This window comes from Rhinolophus ferrumequinum, chromosome 8 (assembly GCF_004115265.2).
Source record: "Rhinolophus ferrumequinum isolate MPI-CBG mRhiFer1 chromosome 8, mRhiFer1_v1.p, whole genome shotgun sequence".
Classification (NCBI taxonomy): domain Eukaryota; kingdom Metazoa; phylum Chordata; class Mammalia; order Chiroptera; family Rhinolophidae; genus Rhinolophus; species Rhinolophus ferrumequinum.
The window spans coordinates 2,745,047-2,767,205 of record NC_046291.1 but is presented as its reverse complement, the minus strand read 5'-3'; the positions used below and the strand labels follow the sequence as shown (position 1 = coordinate 2,767,205).

At 51.6% G+C, this 22,159-nt stretch overlaps 1 protein-coding gene across 1 annotated transcript in view; it reads left to right on the top strand.

Moving 5' to 3' along the window:
- The first annotated feature begins 2,129 nt into the window (after positions 1–2,129).
- MLPH (melanophilin) overlaps positions 2,130–22,159 on the top strand; it is a 41,128-nt gene continuing 21,098 nt past the window's right edge. The window contains exons 1-5 of the mRNA XM_033111377.1: positions 2,130–2,359; positions 7,150–7,283; positions 18,306–18,527; positions 18,671–18,783; positions 21,789–21,892. Coding sequence (XP_032967268.1) covers positions 7,174–7,283; positions 18,306–18,527; positions 18,671–18,783; positions 21,789–21,892 — 549 coding nt within the window. The 5' untranslated portion in view covers positions 2,130–2,359; positions 7,150–7,173. The remainder of the gene's footprint in view (positions 2,360–7,149; positions 7,284–18,305; positions 18,528–18,670; positions 18,784–21,788; positions 21,893–22,159) is intronic.

Genomic DNA, 22,159 nt, shown 5'->3' with positions numbered 1-22,159 from the left:
CATTCATACATTCATTGCAGAATTATTTACAATAGCCAAGATATGAAGTCAATCTGGGTGTCCCTGAATGGATGAATGGATAAAGAAGATGTGGTACATATATACAAAGGAATATTACTCAGTTGTGAAAAAAGAAAGAATGAATACTTGACATCTGGATGCAACATGGATGGACTTAGAGGGTTTTGTGCTGAGTGTAGTAAGTCAGTAAGTCAGAGTAGTAAGTCAGATAGCAAAAGATAAATGTCACATGATTTCACTTATAAGTGGAATCTAAAGAACAAAATAAACAAACGAAACAGAAACAAACTCATAGATACAGGGAACATTTTAATGGTTGCCAAATGGGAGGAGGGTTGGGGATGGGTGAAAAGGGGAAGGGATTAAGATGTACAAATTGGTTGTTACAAAATAGTCATGGGGATGTAAAGTATAGGGAATATAATCAATAATATGGTAATAATTATGTATAGTGCCAGGTGGGTACTAGACTAGTCAGGGGGATCACTTCGTAAATTACATAAATGTCTGACCTCTATGCCGTTCACCTGAAACTAATATAAAATAATATTGAATGCCAACTCTAATTGGAAAATTAAAACCGGAGAAAAGATAAAGAAGAATAGAGGTACAAATTTCCAGGTATAAAACAAATAAGTCATGGGGGATGTAATATACAGCATAGGAAATAGAGTCAATAATATTGTGATAACATGGTACCGTGTCAGATGGTGCTGGACTTGTCATGGTGACCACTTCTTTAGCATAGAGAATATAATCAATAATGTGGTAATAACACTGTCTAGTGCCAGGTGGGTCCTGTTGAATAACTATGATGTACACATGAACTACTAAAACAATATTGTATGTTAGCTATATTTTAACAAAAATCTTTTTAAAAACGGAAGTCAAGATGTTCTGAACTGGATCCTCTTGAAATAAAGGATATTATTGAGACAACTGGCAAAATGTAAAAGGGTTTTCATGACTAGATGATAGCAACATGTCATTTGCCAATTTTAATAGTTGGATGGCAATTTTGTAGAAGATTGTCCCTGTTTGTGCAAAATACACACATCATGTCAGCAACTTACAAATGAGGGGGGAGGAGGTCTTTGTGTCACACTTGCAAAGTATTGTAATTGTGACATTGTTTCAACAATTAAAAAATTGCGTCCATCCTTTGACTCAGCAACTCAATTTCAGGATTTTATCCTGCAGATATATTGGTATACAAGTACATGTAATATCTGTTCACCTCAGAGCATTGATTATTTATGTATTGATTTATATTCCTATCCCAATTTTGCAGATAATGGAAACTGAGTTCCAAAGTAGTTAAAGGAGAAAGAATGTACTTTTGGCTTGATTTTTTAATGGTAAGTGAGATGGAGGAGGGAAGAGTGGTCTTGTACGCCCAGCTCCAGAACAGAGAGGGAAGATAATGAATTCGGACTTGGGAAGGACCAGCAGGCCCGGTGGGCTGGCGCTGTGGCTGCGCTTGGGAACTGCTGGGTTTGAAGCGCCCCTGAGCGGCGGCACCGCTGGAAAGAGGTCCCCCAGGCCCGCCTGCGCGCGGATCTTGATACAGACAGCCGCGGTTGTGTGACCTGCAGGACTTTTCTTGGTAGGCAAGGCTTTGGTGCCCTCCCCACCTTACCGTGGGGCTAGTGACGCTGCGGGCTTCCCAGTCCAGCGGCTTTCCGACGCCAAGCAGGATGGAAGGCGGTGAGGGGCACGGACGGGGTCTGTGCGAGGAAACCCCGGGCTCAAAGTCCCACTTACCAGTTGTTCCCACTTATTAGTCGGCGGCTTTGGGTACCACTCTTTTTCAAGCCTCAGTTTCCCCATCTGTAAAGCCACAGTAAACAGCATTCTCCTTGCAGAGTTGAGATGGGAATTAAACGAGGTACCGCGCGCTCAGAGGGCGCGTGCAGACAAGCGTTTCTCATCGTGCTGAGGGCAGAACCGTGCGGCCGCATCACCCGGGGAAAGTCATGCGACTCGCCAGGTGTGGGTTCAAATCTCTCCTGCCCGTCGCCGCCTTTCTCCCCGAAGCCGGCTTGGGGCGAGGACAGAGGGGCTTTCCCCTGCACTGGCGCCTCCCGCGCGGGCCCCGGGGCCACCCACCCCGCCCTCCTGGCCTGGCACCCCGAGGCGCCGGTGCTCCCGGAGCTGGGCGGGGCGGGTCGCAGCCCACGTGACCGGGGCGGGCAGCACGCGGACCTCACCCGCCGCGGGTCTGGTGGAGGCAGGTCAGGAGGCCCTGCAGTGCACCCTGCGCCCTGCTGCCCCCCGTGCGCTCTGCCGCGACGCCCTGCCTCCTCTGAGCCGGGACTGCAGCCCCCGGAAGGAGTCGGTGAGTGCTGGGAGAAGGGGGCGGAGGGGCGTGGAGCCCAGAACAGGGGGCTCAGGCTCAGGGAGGGTCCGCGGTGATGAGAGCTGCTGTGCAAACGCCCCCAGCGAGCCTCCCAGGCCTCATCCCAGGACGGTGAGGGGATCACGCTCAGCCTGCAGAATCCCAAACTTCAGGCTTCACCCGGATAGTCTGAGCAGACTGGTCTGGGTCCTCAGGGAGCCCATTCTGAGCAAAACAGTGTTTTTTATCAGAGGCCCTAGTGTGCGTCTGCGTGCTGAGGGTCCAGGTCTGCGGACCTGGGTGCATTCTCACTCTGGGCACCCAGGGGCCCAAGGCCGTTTGGGGAAAGACTTCCTCCCGGGCTGCCGCCTGATCTTGGGGACAGGGCCTGGAGGATGTCTTAGAAAGGGAGGAGGCCCCCAGCCTCCCTGTGGGCCTCCAGAAGCCCTGGTTTTATTGGAATCATCTCTTGTTTGCTGCCAGGCCCCCCATCCCCCACCCCCCATCTTGCTGTAGGGCTGTGGGAAGGGTCCGTGGGCCGTGGGCGTCCCAGGTGGGCCCTGGCTCCGCACCCCGCCTGAGCCAAACCTCTTCATAAATGGCCAAAGGTTTCACAGGCTTAGACCTTCACCACGTATTGAAAACCCCACTTCATTTACAGTTGGGTTGGGGCTTTTACATTTTCTTTGTGTTTTTATGTAGTTTTTTTCTTTTTTTTGAATCTTATTTACATAGTTCTTTCTTAGAGGTTGGAACGATAATGGGGGGGGGTGAGTCCCGAGCAGCCCCTAACTGAAGTCAGAGAGAGAGCCCCAGTGCTTGCAGGGCATGTGCAGCTGAGCCGCGGCATGGGCCCAGTGAGGACAGCCCAGGCACACAGGTGAGAAGCCCGGGGTCTAACTGATTACGACCTTGGCGACTGAAAACTTACAACCAGCTGAGTGGGTCTTGTGGGAGGATTGGGGTGGTACCGTAGGCTGGGAAAAGTGACTTGGTGGCTTTGGATGACAACGTGGTGACTGCCCATACGTGCCCCACCTCACGTGGATGGGTCAGCCTTCTAGGTCTGACTGTCTTGTTCTTTGCAGAAGCAACCTCTGAAGGAGGATCTGTCCGCCCTCCCCACCCTCTGACCCCCTCCTTTAATATTAATATCCTAGCATCATGCAGGGCAGGAGAGGGCCACAGAGGTCACGTGGTATAGATGGGAAAGCTGAGACGCAGGGGACTTGTCCCAGGTCACAGGGCCAGCTGGTGCCTGAACGGGGATGAGCAGCCAGCTCCTGACTCTCCGGCAGCCTCACCCTGGGGCCCATTCTTGCTCAGGCGACAGGGGCTGAGGTCTTAGCTGCAAATACAGAACCTATGTCCATGGATAAAGGAGGGAGCTGGGAGAGCGGAGAGAATGGGCCGGCCGGTGAGCAAGCTGCAGAGCGTGTACCCACTGCCCAGGGCCGGTGCTGCAGGATCCATTTCAGAGCTTCTCACGGCGCCACAGGTGTGCCTGGTGCAGCTGCAAGGGAGCGGTGCTTCCTGGTGGAAAAGTACTCATTCTGCAGCTGATGACAGCTGGGGGGTTGGTTCCTACCGGTGGGCAGCAGGCCCTCCCCGCAGAAATAACCACACAGGCCAGCTCTGGGGGCAGCCTTTGGGAAACAGCCATGAAAGGTTAACACAGAGGGCCCCCCAGCTGGCACCTCTGCCTTCCCTCAGGAATGGGCCCACAGCTTTATCAGCAAGAATAGTACCTCAGCCTTGATTCTGAGTCAGCGAGTATTCCTGCCACTGTTGGGTGGCCATTTGGTGAGGGACTTTGCCTGGCTTCCCAGTTTTATTTGCTCAGGCTGGGTGACTGCTCATAAGCACCATTGTTCCAAGGCTCAGGGGGCAGCCAGCTCAAGACGTGGTCAAGCCAAGCGTCATGTAGGAGAAACCCCCACCCAGATTTCCCTTTAATTTGGCCAAAATATGAATGCAGATCTTTAATGGAAAAAGATGACACACCAGTTAAATTCTGCCATCTGCGTCCAGGATGTTCATTTTACAAAACCAGTCTCTTTCCAACTCATTAACCTCCGTGCACCCTCTCTTTCCTCCATGATAACTATTAAATGACTCAGAGATTAAAAGTGTGATTAGATCTGAGCAGTGGACCAGCCTATGTTTTGTGCGGAAACCTCATGACCAGGAGTTATCTACACCCAAATGAAGCCAGGAGCAGATAGAGCCTGCTGGAGTCTGCCCTCCCCACACACGCCCTGGGCGGTCCCCCGGGCCAGGGCGGCACCACAGCAGCCCTGCACCTTCCATGGGTCCAGCTCATCCTCTGCCCCTCCCACCCCCCTTGACTGTTGTGGGTGAGGCGTAGCAAGTGGAGATCGGGGTCCGGGGAGCAAGCAGGAGATGACTGGCTAAAAGCTGTCCCCTCCATAAGCCCATGTGGGTCCCGTGGCGTGGCTGAGCCTGGCAAAGGGGCTGCCCCTTCTACTGTCAGTGTACCAGCCTGAGGCAAGCGGGGGCAAGGGAGTGCTAGCAACACGTCCCCAAAATACCAGTGACTTTTGGCTTGTGCGTTTCGAATGCTGAAGTCCAACATACTCTCCATTCAATTTAAGGGTATTTTGTAAAGATCATTTTTAAAAAGCTTTTCGTTAATTCACTGAGTGGGACGATTTGGTCACAGTAGATAAAGAGCCACGTCATCAGCCACTGGCTCTTACCTCTGGCTGTCCTGAGAACACGCTCCCTCAGGAGCCTCGCCTCCTGGCCGCATGGCACAGCCTCCTACGGGTGGGACTGAAATCTGGAGTCGCTCTCCCTCCCTGCCCCTGCCTGAACCTCCTGTTCACCGGGTAGGTGGGCCGGAAGTAAAAATAAGCACTTGGGTAAAATGTTTCAGGTAACATCTGACCCATGAAGCAGCAACAGTCTGGTCTTGGTTTAGCATGTGGAGTGCATGTTCCAGAATATTCCATCATTCTGGCTTTATTAACGAGAGCGTAGTGCACATAACACTCACTCTCCTTATGAACTCAGGGTCATTACAGCCTCCAGAGGGTGCTAAGCCATGTGATGCCAGGTTGCTGTGGGTGCAGGTGGGGCTGTCTGGCACCTCCGCTTGTGGCCCCCGTGCCCCATCTCAGCCGATTCCACCCAGCCTCACTCCGGGCAGCAGTGTGGCCACCTCCCCGGCCTCCTCCTGGAGGCACTGCCCTCGCGGGTCCCCCCTGCACCCTGTGCCTGGGCCTCCGTCGTCTTTGCTATGAGAGCTGGGAACCGAGTAGCTATCCCTTATTAGAAAGAAGCACCAAAGAGAAGAAACAGGCTTGAAAGAGGACCGAGGGGTCCCGGTGTCCCCGGTGGGTGAATCCAGCAGCTTCCTGGGCGGCGTTTCTGACTCGCTCGTGCCCTGCCCACTCCCTGGTCAGCAGCCATGCTGTGAGAGTTACACCTGCGGGCGAACAGAAGGACACTTCCTCGGCTTGCTTTGCTTTTCTCCCTCACACCTCTGGATTGCAGTTTCTTGCAGCGAGGCCTGGGACCATGACTTCTTTAAGAGAGAAGCGGGGTCAGTACTCAGCTGACAATCACGGCCCTCTCTTCTGCTCCGAAAATAGAATTTCAGTGAACACGCTTCTTAAGATACAATGTTTCTTTTTCAAAAATGGTAAAAATAAATAAATAAATAAAATGAATAAGCCCCAGTCATCAACAGTCAAACAACATTTTGTTCCAGTTTTTTAAAAAACAGAAACTATGGGCTCCAAGGGGAACATCACGAATGAGTTTCGTTGTAACGTTTTCGTGTCCAAAATCTAAATCCCGTGGTAACGAACATGGTCTGGATGATTCGGGTCCCTGAGGGCAACCTCCTCATACACGTTCCCAGTCGGCACTGCGCTTGGGGCTGGAGACACTGAAACGATGAGGGGCCAGAGCAACACATTTAAGAAGTTTTTCTTCACCAATTTTAAGGCATAAGCCAGGGACCATGTCAGTTGGCAGCCATGGGATCTCTGTGGAAATTTCATCTTGAATGGGACCTGAGCACGGCTCAGAGAATGTCACTTTTCATAATCAACCTCTTATGCAAAAAAATGGAAGTCCATTTCTAGCGCAGAGCACGTTTCATTAACGTTTGTACAGTGAACACTTTCGAACGGTCAGCGGCAGGGAAAGGAGACACTCCCAGAATGAGAAGCCGAAGTCTTTCCTTGGCTCCACGTCCTCCCAGCGAGAGCACACAGATTGGACCCCGTCCCAGATGTCCCTGAGAAGACGGATTTCGGTCCTCAGGGAAGACTTGCTGAAGTCACACAGCGGTTTGCGAACTTTCGGTGACCACAGCAGAACCCATCACCCAGACAATCTTGCCCCAGCCTCGGCGCCCACAGCGGAGCTGTTCCGTTTCCCAGAGTTCTAAGGCGAGAAGCCCAGTGATGGAGTATTTCTCGGGGGTTCCCTGGGACGGGGGAAAGAAGCGTGCCCCTGGTATTGACATCGTTGACACATTCCACAGTGGAAAGAGAATAAGGGACCCGTGCTAAGTGTGTGAGGCCTGTGGGGCAGGAAGTAGGTCCCTCTTTAGGGTTTGGGAATTCTTCATATAGGTTCATTTATTTGAACTGTCCCAATTTCCAGACGTACATCTGTCTGTTTCAGAAAACTGTTTAACCCAAGTACAGACAAACTGCCTGGGAAGTCAGTGCTCTCTGTGGCCTCAAACTTTGTGACTTATGTGGCATCCACGGGCTTCCTGGGCTGACCACTGTGATCCTGTGATTTTTCAGGTGTGACCCTGAGGAGAAGCAGAGATGGGGAAAAAACTGGATCTTTCCAAGCTCACGGATGAAGAGGCCAGGCACGTCTGGGAAGTGGTTCAGCGGGACTTTGAGCTTAGAAGGAAAGAAGAGGAAAGACTGGAGTAAGTGCATAAGGCTGAGCCCTGGGGGCCGTCCTCTGGGTTCTCTGGGTGGGTGAACGGCCGAAGTGCGGGTGCAACACGTTGGATGGAAGCTGAGCGCTGGGAAACGGTCTACCTTCTAGCATTAGTCTCCTCAGAATTAAAATGAGGGGGTCTGACTGTCCAATCTGACTTTCGGGTGTTCCCTGAATAGTTTTATTTCAACTTGATCCAGCTTCCGGGGTGACGTCACCTCCTAAGCCAGGTGATGCTTAGGCCACAATATTACAAGAATAGAAAAGCTAAAGGTGTTAAAGGGGGAAAGTCCCAGCCAGAATGTTGGGATCACAGGGTTTGAGGATGAAGGCTGACCGTCTGCCTTTCTTTCTGACAGTGCTGGCTGACGGCCCTTCCTCTCCGTGAGGCCCCAGACCATTTGTACCACTCTCCCCACCGATGGGGCTAGAGCCCACGGGCATGGTTTGCTTCTCCCTCTGCCTGGCATAGTCTTCCCCCAGCCTCTAACGTTTAATTTCCACTGGGCTCCTTATTGTCTTTTTGGGGTGTTTTTTATGGGTTGGTAGGCCTATTGAGAAGGAGACTTGAGCAAAGACTCGAGGAGGTGAGAGAAGTAGCCAAGAGAATGCCTGCAGGGGGCTCCAGGCAGAGCAGGGAGAGGAGGTCAGGGACGTGATGGCTGCAGGTCGTGTGGGTCCTGGTGGACCTTTTACAGGACTGGGGGCTTTCTCTGAGTCACCTGTGAGCAAGGGAATAACAGGGCCTGACTTCTGCCTTGCAAGCGACGGGTGACTGAGAAGCGATCAGACGGGCTTTGCAGGCAGTGCAGTGAGTGTGCCCGCAGATTGCATGTGGGCTGGAGAGGATGGGAGGGCTCAAGGGAGACTCCAAGGTCACGGCCTGAGTAACTGGCAGGATGGAGTTGTCCCCTTACCTGGGGAAGGCACAGGTGCCGCAGGCCCGGGGGAAAGCAGGAAACTGTTCAGAGGCTTTGGAGTTGGACTTGTGTGTGGAGTTTGGAGCCCACACGCCGGGCTGGAGTTCAGAAGAGATGTGACTATGGGAGTTTTTACCATGCGGGTGACATTTGTATTCGTGTCCTAGTGCTCCTGTAATTACTGCCAGTTTAGTGACTTACAGTACACAGCCATGTCTCATGGTTCTGGAGCTCAGAGTCCTCAGATCAAGGTGTCAGAAGGGCTGTGTTCCTTCTCGGAGCTCAGGAGGGAAATCTGTCCCCGGCCTTTTGCAGCTTCTAGAAGAAGCACCACATTCCTTGGCTCCTGGCCATCGTCAGCATAACGTCCTTCAAGCCCCTTTCTCTTTCGGACTCCCTGCCCCGCTCTTTCCCGTGTAAGGACCTTGTGATGACGTGCCCACCCAGGGGATGCAGGATCCTCTCCCGTCTCAAGATCCTTAATCACACATATAAAGTCCCTTTTGCTGAGGACGGTGACGATTCACAGATTTGGGAAACTAGGATGGAGATGTTTATGGGTGGATGGAGCATTAGTCAGCTGAACCCAGTATTTAAAGCCGCAGGGCTGGAAGAGACCTGTGTGGGAAGGAATGCAATAGAGACAGACCGAACCCCAAAACAGACAGAGAAGGAGCAGCCGAGGGGGCTTCTGGGCTCCAACATGGAACCGAGTCCACGACAAACAAATTAATCATAAGGGGGGCAGTTGTGCTTCTGCTCGGCACCACTAGTGTTTGTGGGGGTCTGGCTCAGTGCCCCCACTGCTTCCAGCTGTCTCCCAGGCCGGCAGTCTCTTCCCTGCGACCCTTGAGGTGGTCAGCCCCTCCTTCCGTCCAGACTCAGCTGACGTGGGTTTCGCACAAATTCCTGTGTTTCTTGCATGTGGATACCTCCCTTTGACATCCATCATTCCTTGTTTTCATATCCATTAGTCATTTCACATGGTGAAGAGGAGACATGCCCAGGTAACCTCTAAGTCCTGTGCTGTAAGGTCACAGGTTGTGACACCCTTTCCTGTGGACAGTCAGTGGTTCGTCCAGGTCCCCAGGCCAGTGGGTTACGGTCAGGGTAACCTCCTCGTTCATAGGTGCCTGAGACTGTCTGCTCAGAAGGGGACAGTGGACGAGCTGGGTCCTCTTGGCTGCCATGTGATTGAGGGGTGGGCTTACTAAATATTCCCAGTGCCTATCAGATGGAGACAGGTGGTCTGGGGAATGTTAATACAATAGAGTATCATGTCACCTGTGGAAACGTAAGCAGGCAGAGAGGTAGTGGTGTGGAAAATCCACGTCAAAGTGTAGGAATACTGAAGCCCGGATAGCACTCCCGTGACTGGTTCTTACTGTACAAAAGTGGGTCTAGTGATACTCGCTGGTGATACATTCAGGAAGTAAAGAGTTGTGTAAACAGTGGGGGCGTAGTGAAGGGGTTTTTGTGTGGGTTTTTTTTGTGTTTGATGTTTCTCGTTCACTGTGCAATTGGTTAAATATGCAACAACCAGCAAAGCTGCCTCTGCCTGTGAGAAGCCTCTTCTCCAGTGTCCCCGTGACCCCCCGGCAGCCGCAGGGCCCAGGCATGTGGTCTGGAGGCTTGAGGGTCAGTGTGAATGAGACGTAAAAAGGCCACAGCTGGAAGAAGCTTAGAATAAAGACTCTGGGTTCTTGACACCAAAATTCGTTCTACAGAGCAATTGGCTAAAATACCAGCAGTCTGTTATGAGACTGAAGATAATTTTTTTTAAATAATACGCCTCCTTCATCCCAGTCTCTTCTCAGTGTTAATCTAGTCATTTAACCAGTTTCAACATAAGTGATCACCCATGTCTTGCCCACCCAGCATCCCATTCTCTGTAGCGTGACTCTGGGTTTCTCCACCATCTCCTGGGGAGAGTCTCATATTCGCTCCCAGTTCCCAAGTCTCTAATCTATGAATCAACAGTAGACTGAATGGAGAAACTGGTCCTCAAGTGACCGCTAAGTGGGTGGCCATCAAAACTTAGCAGTTCAGGAATTGTTCAAACGAGCTTTCGATGTCTTTGCCATACTCCAAAAGGGGTGCCAAATGGATGGCCCAGACCGAAAACCTACCAAGGTCATTGACAGACACAGTCGGCGGGGGGCGGGGGAAGGAGAAGGAGGCGTCGTGAGAGCAACAGGCAGTTCGTTACTTGGACATCACTTCCCTCCCCTGCGTGGTGGTCAGCCACAGTGTGTGGGCTCACGGGCAACCCACCAGGAGCAGACGTACCCAGCGGCAACTTGCGAAACAGCCAATTCACCAAGTATACCCATTTGAAAACAATCAAACAAAAAATGTGTTTCTTCTCCTATTCACAAAGATAACAGAAATGGGTATCAGGTGGATTTCTCCCCAAATGGGAGCAGCAGCGGACTGTGAGGGAAGTTGAGGCAGGGCTGGGCGAAGACCTGGCACCTCTTCCCACATCATCTGACCAGCATACCCTCAGGTCTCCTCTGTCAAAGCGTGTGACAAAGGAGCTGGCCCAGGTCTCTAACATTTGGCAGGACCGCACGCCATGAGGCTGTGAGACTGGTTTCACAAACACCCACGTGACCACAGTATCGCCAAGACACTAACACCTCTGATCCCTGGCCCAGGCCCGAGCCTCCCCCAGGCTGTGCTGAAGACACTCAGGGCGCCCATGGTTCCCCAGAGGCCACCCCCGTAGTGAAAGTGCAAAGGCTGGAGCGTCTTGGCCACTGTCCACCCTGAGCCTCCTGACGTGGCATTCCAAGTGGAATGAGTGTTTATTCCAGGGAACAGGGCTGCCGACAGCATTAACCTCGGCTGTGACTATCCTCTGAACAGATGGGAAGGAATTTCCCAGGGGTCGAATTCCTGAGCGGCAGGCCTTTTTCAGGCTGTTCCGGGAATCTGAGAAGGAAGGGGAGGCATCTCGGCGTTGACTCAGCCCAGGCAGATATAAATCTCTCCCTGAAGCTGGCATGTGTGACAAGGGACTAAGGATTGGAGTGTTGACTGTACGGGGTGTGATGTTATTCCTGGCTTCCCCGCAGGACATTGCTACGTGCCAAAGAATCGAAAATTCAAAGATGTATAAAAGTGGGACGTTAACGACGCTGGCATCAGAAGGTGCTTTGGGATGGATTTGACCTAATACCCATTTCCTCCCATCAAGCCCCAGGTGGGGCACTGCCATGAGGACGTGTGTCTTGCTGTGGGTAATCTTTGTGCCAGCACTTGGGTGAGAGAACAGCCATCCCTCTGCCTCGTCTGCTGCCCAGTGTAGGGCTTGGGCTGTGAGCCCCACGGGCGTGGTCACTTCCCTGGGTGTGGGGAGGGAAAGTGGACAACAGAGGCTTTGCTTAAAGGGGCACCTCCGTCTCTGACTGACGTTCCAGCAGCATCGGCCTTTGCTGTCCTATGAGCCAGGAAGAACCTCCAGGGCCCCTCAGGATGGAGGATGGTGTTGGAAGCAGGCCAGGTAGGAGGGGGGCCAGGTAAGGCTCCTGGGAGATTGTTCGAACTTCAGGTGCAAAAACTCAGCTGCTGATTCCAGAAAGTCACCTTGGGAAGACGACTGTTTCTTACTACTCGTGCTCTCCTTAATTCCTTCTCCTTTGGAATTGAGTTTCTTGGAGAACATCAGCTATTCTGTATGCCAGGGGAACTAAAGAAATCTTGAGAAAGAACAAAGTTGGAGGTACCATGCTCGCCGATTTCAATCTATACTACAGAGCTACACTAATTAAAACAGTATGGTATGTGCATAGAACAGATATATAGCTCAACAGAATAGAAGGGAGAGCCCAGAGATAAATCCTTGCTTACGTGGGCAATCAATTATGACAAAGGAGGCAAAGATACGCAATGGGGAAGTGACAGTCTCTTCAGTAAGTTGTGTTGGAAAAACTGAATAGATACATGCAAAAAAAAAAATGAAACTGGACTACTTTCTTACACCATATACAAAAATAAACTCAAAATGGGTTAATTGAATGTAAGACCTGAAACCATAAACCTCCTACAAGAAAACATAGGCGTAACTCTCAGCACTATCTTTCTGGATATGTCTACTGAGGAAAGGGAAACAAAGGCGAAACAATGAACAAATGGGGCTACAATAAACTAAAAAGGTTTTGAACAGCAAAGGGAACCATCAAAAAAATGAAAAAAAAAATAAGTCTGCTGAATGGAAGAAGTTATTTGTGAATGATATATCTGATATGGGGTTAATATCCGCAATATATAAGGAATTCATACAACACCAATAAAACAATATGATTTAAAAGTGGGCAGAAGACCTGAATAGACATTTCTCCAAAGAGGACGTGCAGATGACCAAATAGTCACATGAAAAGATGCTCAACATCACTAATCATCAGAGAAAAGCAAATTAAAACCACAATGAGGTATCATCTCACACCTGTCAGAATGGCCATCATCGATAAATCAACAAACAACAAGTGGAGAAATTGGAGCCCCCACCACTGTTGGTGGGAACGTAAACGGATGCAGCCACTATGGAAAACAGGATGGAGGTTCCTCAAAAAACTAAAAAATGGAGCTGCCGTACAACCCAGTAATAACACTTCTGAGTATATCTGAAGAAAACAAAAGCACTAATTTGAAAAGCTATATGTTCGTCGCAGCATTATTTACAATAGCCAAGATATGGATGCAACCTAAGTGTCCATCGATAGACAAATGGATAAAGAAGAAGTGGTATATATACAAGGGAATATTACTCAGCCACAAAAAGGAATGAAGTCTTATCATTTGTGACAACATGGGTGGACCTAGAGGGTATTGTGCTAAGTGAAATAAGTCAGAGAAAGACAAATAACTGTGTGATTTCACTTATATGTGGAATTTTTAAAAACAAAACACATCAATAAAGAAAACAGTTACTAACAATTGTCACCCCAATAAATTTTTAAAAATAAAATAAAGAAAACAGATACAGAGAACAAGCTGATGGTTGCCAAAGGGGAGAGTGGGGTGACGGGAAGGGTGGAAAGAAAAACTAAACTAAAATAAAAAAGCATAGCCACCGCGCCTCGCAGCACCTCACTTAATCCTCAGACAACCCCACGATGTGGCTCTTTGGTTGACGCCCATTTGCAGATGGAGACTCTGAGGATGAGGCCCGTTTCCTGGCTGTGAAGAATAGCCAGGAATTGCTACAATTGGGAATATCGGAGGGCAGATGACCTTGCTCTGTAATGCTTTGTATTATTTCTCTTCTAAATGTTCCATATTCACTCATGCTACTTGGGTATTAAGAAAGCTTTACGTACAGAAAAGATAATCACAAGTCTATTTTTAATGTCACATAAATACAAAGGAGCACCAAAGTAAACTTCCTTGAAGGAAACATCCAGTCAATAGTCCCAGTGTCTCAGCTCCCTCCCTCTGGGAAATTGCCTAGAGTTCCTGTGGTGGCCGGGCAGCCTGGACCAAGGGACCTGGGAACAGATGGGGGAAAGAAGCACGCCTGGTCCTGACACGCCAGAGCCCGTTTCACTGCTGACATGTGCACTGCGTCCCTCGCGCTCACCTGAAGTCCTGTTGGTCACTCTTCTGTGTTACTGAGGGGGTCTCCGTTGTGTTCAGGGTGGAGATTACTAAGTATTCCTAAACCCAGGGAAAACGACACTGGAGCGGGAGCTGGTGACTCAGGCCCTGGGCGAGGACTGGGCTTGCCTAAACAGAACGCCCTGTTTTAAGGGCACGTCCCACAAATCAAATATTAGGCCTGGGAACCTCCCCAGAAAGACAAACAGGTGGTGATGCAGGCTTGCAGGTTCTGCAAACAGACCAGAATTCCCGGGAAAATCTATGTCAGATCTCCTGGCGTGAGACCCGGGAGAACCAAGCCTTGCCTTAAAAATCATGATAATAGTAATAATAACGAATTTGAAGTCACTCCTACCTGGGCCACTTGGCAGCGCAGACACAACTCTAGGGCTGAAAACACAGGGGCGGGAACAGGAAGGCAGCTGCCAGCCCCAGAAGGACGTTAACTTGGGTCCAATATCCCTTAGGAGGTTCCGGTGAGGCTCTCTCGGTGGCCTGTCGTTGTCACGTGACCGTGGACTTCCTCTTTATCGTTTTTATCACCACTCGGTCATCCTCCTCAGATGGCCTCAAAGAACTTGAACAAGTTTCCATTTCCCTCACTGTGACATCTGATATTTCTCCCGCTGATCAGGACTTTGTCCACATAATGGCTCTTCAGTTACGTTGTGTTTTGTGCTCTCCCAGCAAGTACTTCCGGCAGTTTGGGCTCTTCATTCTGTGACTTGTTGGGTCTCTTGCGCTTCGGCCCCCCCATTCTTCAGGTCAGACTTGAGGTCCCTTTCTCGGGCCTCTGGAGTACTTCTTCAAGCTGTTCTCTCAGGAGTGGCGTGGGGGGTAGGTTTTATATTGGGGAATCTCTCAGCTGGGGGTGAGGCCTCACCCTCTGCCCCCTCAGAACTCTGGCAGCATAATGTGACCCCAAAGATATCCACGTCCTGACCCCCTGAACCTGTGAGAACGTTGGGGTACATGGCCAAGGGGAATTAAGATTGCAGGCGCAATTATCAGCTGACGTGGACGTCGGGAGGTGACCCTGGGTTGTCTGGGTGGCCCAATGTCATCACAAGAGGCCTGACCTCTCTATGCCTCCTCAGCCGTCTTCTCTGTTCCATGTTCCTTCACTCCCTCTTCCTGTCTTGAAAGGAGATTCCTTGCATCAAATCAGCCTTTCCTCAGAGGACATTAACTCCCCTGGAGAACAGAGGGCGTTAACCCTCTGCTTGGAGTCCTCCTGTCACAGCTCTCCAGGTTTGTGCCTCAAGCGACCTGGAAGTCGGATGGCAGAGGAGGATGTGTGGTGGGTTGCTGTCTCAGGGACACCGCTCCACTACTTCTACTCCATTGGTGAGGCGTGTCCTCTCCTGTCCACGTCCTCGTCTTCTCTCCTTGTCTCCATCTCTCCAGCCCTTTGCTCTACATTCTAGGAGAGCAAACTTGACTTCATTTTTGAGACAATATCTGACAAACATCCAACTCAGACTAGACTATCTCTCCGTTATTCTTCCTAGTAAAAAATGATGTTTCATGGGAAAACTTTCTAGATGGAACTCAGACGATTGCCGGTTCCTTTCATGAAGACACCAGGTACCTCAATGTTTACAGAAGAGCTTTCTGTGCACTTCTCATTCCACATTCAAAGGACAGGTATGCAAGTGTCAAGGTTTAATAACATGATAATTTTCACTATTTCATCAAGGACATACCTTTAATCAAAGACATGTGTCATCAAAGACATGCTCTACTTTTCTTTTGTGGCAAAGAATAGAGTGACCACCAGAACATTCTATACCTTTCCTTTGATCTGTGCTCAGGCCCGAGGAGTTTTGCCCACTGCTGCTTTTGCATCATTGGTGCAGGTGTCAAAGGTCAAAAAAGGCAAATATCATCTTTGTATTATTTGAAAACTATGTATTGAAAAATAGTTTTGACCTTGTAGACCCTCTTAAAGGGTCATAGGAACCTCCAGAGGTCCCTGGATCACACCTTGAAATCCGCTATTCTCACTGGAGTTAATATTCTTCGTGGGAATTCCGCCCATTTTCCTCCCTGGTGTCAACTTTAATTCCTTTCCATCTTGATTTTCGCCAGTTCTTCTCCTCCTCAACGAACACGGCCCTTCCCTTTCTTCTTTGTCTCCTGCTCCTCCCTCTCATGCCCCTATTAGCACACCAAGCAGACTTATTTCAGGTCCTCTTCTCTTTCTGATAGGAGTCACATTTGAGGTGCCTTGTGTTCCTGAAGGCTACTTAACTTGTGGGTGCATGTCATGTGCTTACCTACGGAAGCAGCTGTACTAGAATGACATCTGGTCGACCCGGTTGTGGTGTGTGGGTTGCACTGGACCTGTTCACCTCCTCATGATCTGAAGCCCCAGGTCGGGGTGATGTGCCTGCAGCTGGCAGACATCATCTGGTACCACTCTGCTAGACCAGCGTGGGGTCTCCTCTTCCCTCCCTTCCTGTTCTCCAGCTATAAAGAACGGAAATTATGTTTTATAGAATCTGAAGCAGAGTATAATTTTCTTTTCCCCCAGATTCTGCACCTGAAATATGTGAGTCTTCAGCCACCAGCCCAGGACTCTCCTGGGCTCTTACTTCAGAGGCGTGCACTGGGAGGCAGGGTGGCTCCACAGGTCCTCATCTGCTGCTGCTGTGATGGGTGGACACAGCTCTGCCTAGACAGAGAATGAGGGGCACGCCCTGGCAGAGAGGCTGGACAAGGCCCCGCCCAGTGGAGGTCTGGCCTCTAGGTCTCCTGGCTGATGCATACACAGCAAGAGTGGAAATGGAGGAGACCAGAGCCTTCCCACCTGGCTGCAGGTGCTCCTCTGTTTGAAGCACAGACTTGACCTTGTCGATGCAGCTTTATCTAGACTGTAGTCAGTGGCCCCTAGAGTCCTACAGCCACTTGGCCATTTTGTCTGTTTTCCAAGTTGAGACAAGAATCTTATTTCTGTGTCTGACTTCATGAGTATTTTAACGAATAGTCGGGAGAGGAGTCTCAGCAAGGTGCAGTCCCTTTAATCCACTTTAACCCAGTGCTGGTCACCCAGAGCTTCTCAGGATTATTCCGTTGTCTAAAGCCTCACCACCTCAGGGTGTCCCGTCAGGAACCACAGGTGCAGAGTTCTCAGAAGACAGTGGCACCTAGTGTCTGTCTACTTTATGTCTCTAAGAATGTATTGGTTCTCACGTAAAACTAAAATATGACATTTGGCTGACATTCTCTGAGATAGAACAAAAGGACTGTGTTCATTAGCTGTGGGTACGCTTTCCAGTTGGTCCAACTTGGCAGTTTCACCAGGAAGCCGTATTACTGAAAACCTGACCGTCTAGGAGAACGGTGGTTTTCCTGGGGCTTCAGGTGCTGGATGGTTCCTATTCTGGACACTCTCCAAGTCAAGCCATTCTAGCCGTGGGGACAAACTTGGGGAGTCAGCTCAATTGCTCCCCCACAGAGACAGACCCAAAACCACTTGTTGAGGAAATGCCATCTGGCTTTGCCCTCAGGATTCTGTGACAGCACTAGGGATGGCGCAGTGACCTGTGGGCTCTCTCAGTGGGGTGCCAGCCTGCCTGGTGTTGTCCTCAGCTCAAGGCCATTAACTCAGGCCGTTGTAGCAAAGCGAGTGTGGCGGGCCGGGACTCACAGCAGAGAGTGTCAGCCCCGTCCAGCCCGCCGTCCGAATGGGCCTTTTCTCTGCGTTCGTTCTCTGTGGCCTGCTCTGACTGGCCCATCAACCACTTACATTTTCTCTCCTCTCTAACCTCCTCTTAACCAATAACACTGGGAACAGATTGGGTCTGGAAAATCACGTTACCTGACCAGGCTGCATGCATCGCCCCCCACGCCCCCGCAGCTGGCCCCATCCCTGCTGGGCTCCTACAGCCACCACCCCTCCCCCTTCCGAGGGAGATTAGACTCCAGATGCTGATGACTAATGACCACCCAGCTAACCAGGGTGCCTGAGCAGTCTGTGAGCTTTGAGTTCCACGTCGCAAACACTCAAGGTTTGGCTCAGAGCTGGGGGAAGAACGTGGGCTTCAGGCCTCTGTCCATCCTCTTTCTACTGCACTGAGTGACGTGCGGTTGTGCAGGCAGCGGTGGGAACTGTCCCAGCCTGTGACTCTGAACCTTTGTGGTTCGCGGCCCTTTGACAATGAATGAAAGTCATGAGCATGCAGCCTGGAAAAACGTCCAATTATAAACAATCACAGAGATGTTTACATGCACTTCCATGTCTATAAAGATAATGTGTTTCGATCCCAGCCTACCCTCATTGCACCTGGTCTTTCCCTGAGAGAGAGCGTGTGGAGTGGGATTGGTGCCACAAGCGGTACAGGCTGCCTATGGGTGCCTTTGCCGACGTTTTGTCACTGTTTTCTGCAAATGAGAAAGTTCCCTTGTGTGTGCACGCACACATTTAAAGCCGGTTGCAACAACAAGACGTCCAATATATTTCCTGTTTCTATTTTCCTAAGGGGGCTGAAGGGCAAGATAAAGAAGGAAAGCTCCCAGAGGGAGCTGGTTTCCAACACGGCCCATCTGAACGAGACCCACTGTGCCCACTGCCTGCAGGCCTACCGGCTCCTTGTGAACCCCAAAAGGCAATGCCTGAACTGCCACCTCTTCATCTGCAAAGGCTGCAGCCATGTCCACCCAGAGGAGCCGGGCTGGCTCTGCGACCCCTGCCACCTGGCCAGGTGAGCCGGGGCCTGGAGGTCAAGTGCCACTGCTGGTTTCGGGGCCAGCGTGTCCCTTTGGTGGGGCAGGTGTGCATGGCGGTCACGCATACCTGCGTGTCACCTACAGCAGTGCCACGGGCCTGAGCTCCGTCTCTCTGCAGAATCGTGAAGATGGGCTCGCTGGAGTGGTACTACGGGCATGTGAGAGCCCGCTTCAAGCGGTTTGGCAGTGCCAAAGTAATCCGGTCCCTCTGTGGGCGGCTGCCGGGAGGAGGTGAGGAGTGAGCAGGGCGGTGGTGGCGGGGGGTGGCCGTTTTGGTTCCCAGGCATGTTTTAATGTTTCAGGACCAAGCTGATCCCTTTGGAATGTGTGTGAGCACCGGGCTGTCAGTCCGTTTCTGGTGTTTTTTATGAAGTTGGCTGTTTGTTGTATGAGTTGCGAACTTCTGCACCCCTGTCTGGCCCTGCCCGGCCCCCTGGGAAGTCTGCATGTTGACACCCCCACTATTTGAAACCATATTTTTTCAGAGCTTCATAGCAAGTTGAGAACCCATAGCCAAGGTTTTCAAACTCAGCCACTAATGGAATAACCCAGCAATGCTTCATACCCCACGTCCAGGCGCTTCCTCCCGGGCAGGGGCCAGGGGCCCAGGCTCACCTTTCAACAAGTCTGATCATTATCAGGACTTGGAGAGATTGACTTGAACTCCATAGCTTGTTTCAGTTTTGAATCCAACTCTTTATTTCATGATGAACTTGATATCCAGACTGGTCTTATACAAATAGGATTTCACCTTCATTGTCCACCGGTGGGTGCTTGGAGAGAGGTCATTTCAGGGGAAGGACGTAAGAGAGCCTGAGTTTGGCAGATTCTCCTGCACGCGAATGGAGATCACGGAGCAGCGTTTGCAGGAAGCACGTGCCTTGCCCCTGTCACTTGAGTCCCAGGCTCTGCCAGGAAGCCTGGCCAGCGTCTAGGCCAGTGCCCCCAGGATGTCCAGAGCAGATCCCGTGCTCCGTGCATTGCGGGTGTCCCCACTGTGCCCCAGCCTCTCCCCCAAGCCGCTGGAACCTTCCTTGTGTCTTGTGTCAGCCCCAGGTTGATGAGCAGGAGCAGGAGGAGTGAGCCAGGGCCACCCCCAGAGCGTCTGAGCGCCATGGGGCTGGCACGTGTGTTCTGAGGCATCTTGGCGGTTACTGACTTTAGGACAGAGATCAGTGAGAGGTACCGTCACCTGCGATGGCTTTAGCACCTGGAGCGGCGGGGCTGCTCAGAGGGATGCATATAAGTCGTCCAAACCAGTGCTTTTGTAAGAGTAAAAGTGGCCCTCCTGATGACCACGTGGAGACAACAGACGTGGCTGGGAGTCCCCGGCCACACGGGGAGGGGCCGTCACCCTGTTCCTGGGAGCTCTTCTCCAGGCTACATCTTAGAGGCTGATGTCTCTGTCTCGGGCTGGAGCCCATGCCCACCGAGCCAGCCAGGAGCCAGCCGTGGGGTCGTCCTGCAGCAGAACGAGCTTGGTCCACAGGGCTCAGGGGTGAGCGCAGGGGAGCCACACTAGGAGGCATCTGAGAATCTCAACTCCAAAGTCGGGAGCTCACGGCGGGAAACCACAGGCCACATGGGAGCCTGAGGACCTGGGCTTCACCTGGGGGAGGTGCTGACTGATGCTAGGGACTGGTGGGCTCAGGAATCTGTGTTACATAGAAGGTCGCAGGGATATGATGCCCGGCCAGGGTCTGCAGCTGCGGGAGCCATCACCACCCGGATCCCACCAACTTCAAAATTGTCAGAACCCAGCGCCAGGAGGTGGCGCTGTGGGACAACAGGAACCCGGTTTCCCCCCTGTGGCTCCGGGCCCCACAGCCATGGGTCTCAGGTCCCTGGAGGGGTGTCCCCCGGACTGTGTTCTCCGTTCTCCCTGCCAGCGCCTGCGAATGCAGCAGCACCCTGAGAGAGGGAGCATGGAGAGAGCACAAGAGCTGGGAAAGTTGTGCCTTTAAAAAAAATGATTCCAACAAACAGAAAAGGCAATGATTGAATTAATGTTTTGAAACCTGGCCCAACCTGGGCCTAATTCAGACAGTGTGCAGCTGGTGGGGGGTCCCGGGGGGGGGGTCTTCTGAGTGAGTCTTCAGAGTGGAGGGTGCATGTGCCCAAGGCCCCATCACAGGGCAGGCACTGCCAGACAGTCTCTGTGGACGGATGGGGAAGAGCCACGTCCTGGATGTCTTTCTTCTCAGCACCTTTTCTTTGGTTGTAGCTTTGCCTAACAGAGCACATAGCTCGCCTGACATCAATAGTAAGTCCCTCTTGCTCAGATGGTTTTACCTCTGTTCCCACCTCCCTACCAGGAGTGTTCAGGAAATCTCAGTGCCAGGATAGAAATCTCTCAGCCGCATGGAAAATCCTTTGGGTTCCTTTAAGCATGGCTCGATCTCAATGATGGGCTAATATCACTCAAACCCTGTCCCCTGTGGACAGGGGGACGTACAGGGTTGATAACCCAAGGGGTCACGGAGATTCTGTTCATATTCAATGGTGGGGGCAGTGACGCCAGCCTGACAGGTCTCACACCCCCCTGGGCCTCTGGAAACCCATTTCCACGTTCCCTCGGTGCAGATACAGTGCCCGTCTCAGTGCCCTGACTGGGTGGTTTGGCATGACTGTCCTCAAGACTGTCATTGTCCAGAGAGAATAAAAATAATTACAAGGTCGAGGTCTGTAGTCCGAGGGCTTTGAGGAGGGGCACTGGCTGGGGACAATGAGGGGGAAGAACAAAGACAGGAGGGGGCCTCTGGGGCTGAGCCTCACAGCCCTGCCACCCGTGCCTGAGGCCGGGCCTGCCGACCAGCAGAAGTGACACCGTGGGGAGAGCATGACTTAGCTCGAGGCCTCCACCCACACAGCTCAGTGTCCTCAGATCACCTGAAAGGGGGTCAGTAAATGGAGGGTGAATTCCTGCAGGTGTGACCATTGATCATTGATGCAGACCATTCGTTTTCTGCTATGATTTGGAGCAGTTGTAACTGATGCTCAGATAGGACTTTGTACGACCAGCAGGGGACTTTGTCTGGGTGTTTAGCAGCAGATGGATGGATGGATGGCTGGCTGGATGATGGATGGATGGCTGGATGGATGATGGATGGATGGATGGACGGATGAATGATGGATGGATGGATGGATGGATGGATGATGGATGGATGGATCGACTGACAAAGGGGTACCCCTAATCTGTCTCTCCCTGGATGGAGCCATGCAGGTATCTGTTGCAGGTGGGCCTGAGCCAGGCCCTGGAGAGAAAAGTGGAGACAGTGAGCAGACAGATGCAGGCGGAGAACTGGACACAGCGGCCCAGGCCCAGCTCCTTGGCAGCAAAGTAAGCCACCCCCTTGCCCCCCAGTTACAGCCTTGGGTTCTGATTTCCTGGAAATCTCAGTACTCGTCATGACTCCACCTCCCATGAGCATGACACCCCCTCTCTGTCATGTCAGACAATCTCTGAGAACCCTGAGCACAAATAGGAATGTGCTTTTAGCATGTGGACACAGTAAGAAACCCAAAGCTGTGGGTGAGCAGAGCCTGCAGAGAACCCTGCCTGGCCCTTTGGCCCTGCCTGGCCCATCCAGCCAGAGTCCCAGGGGCA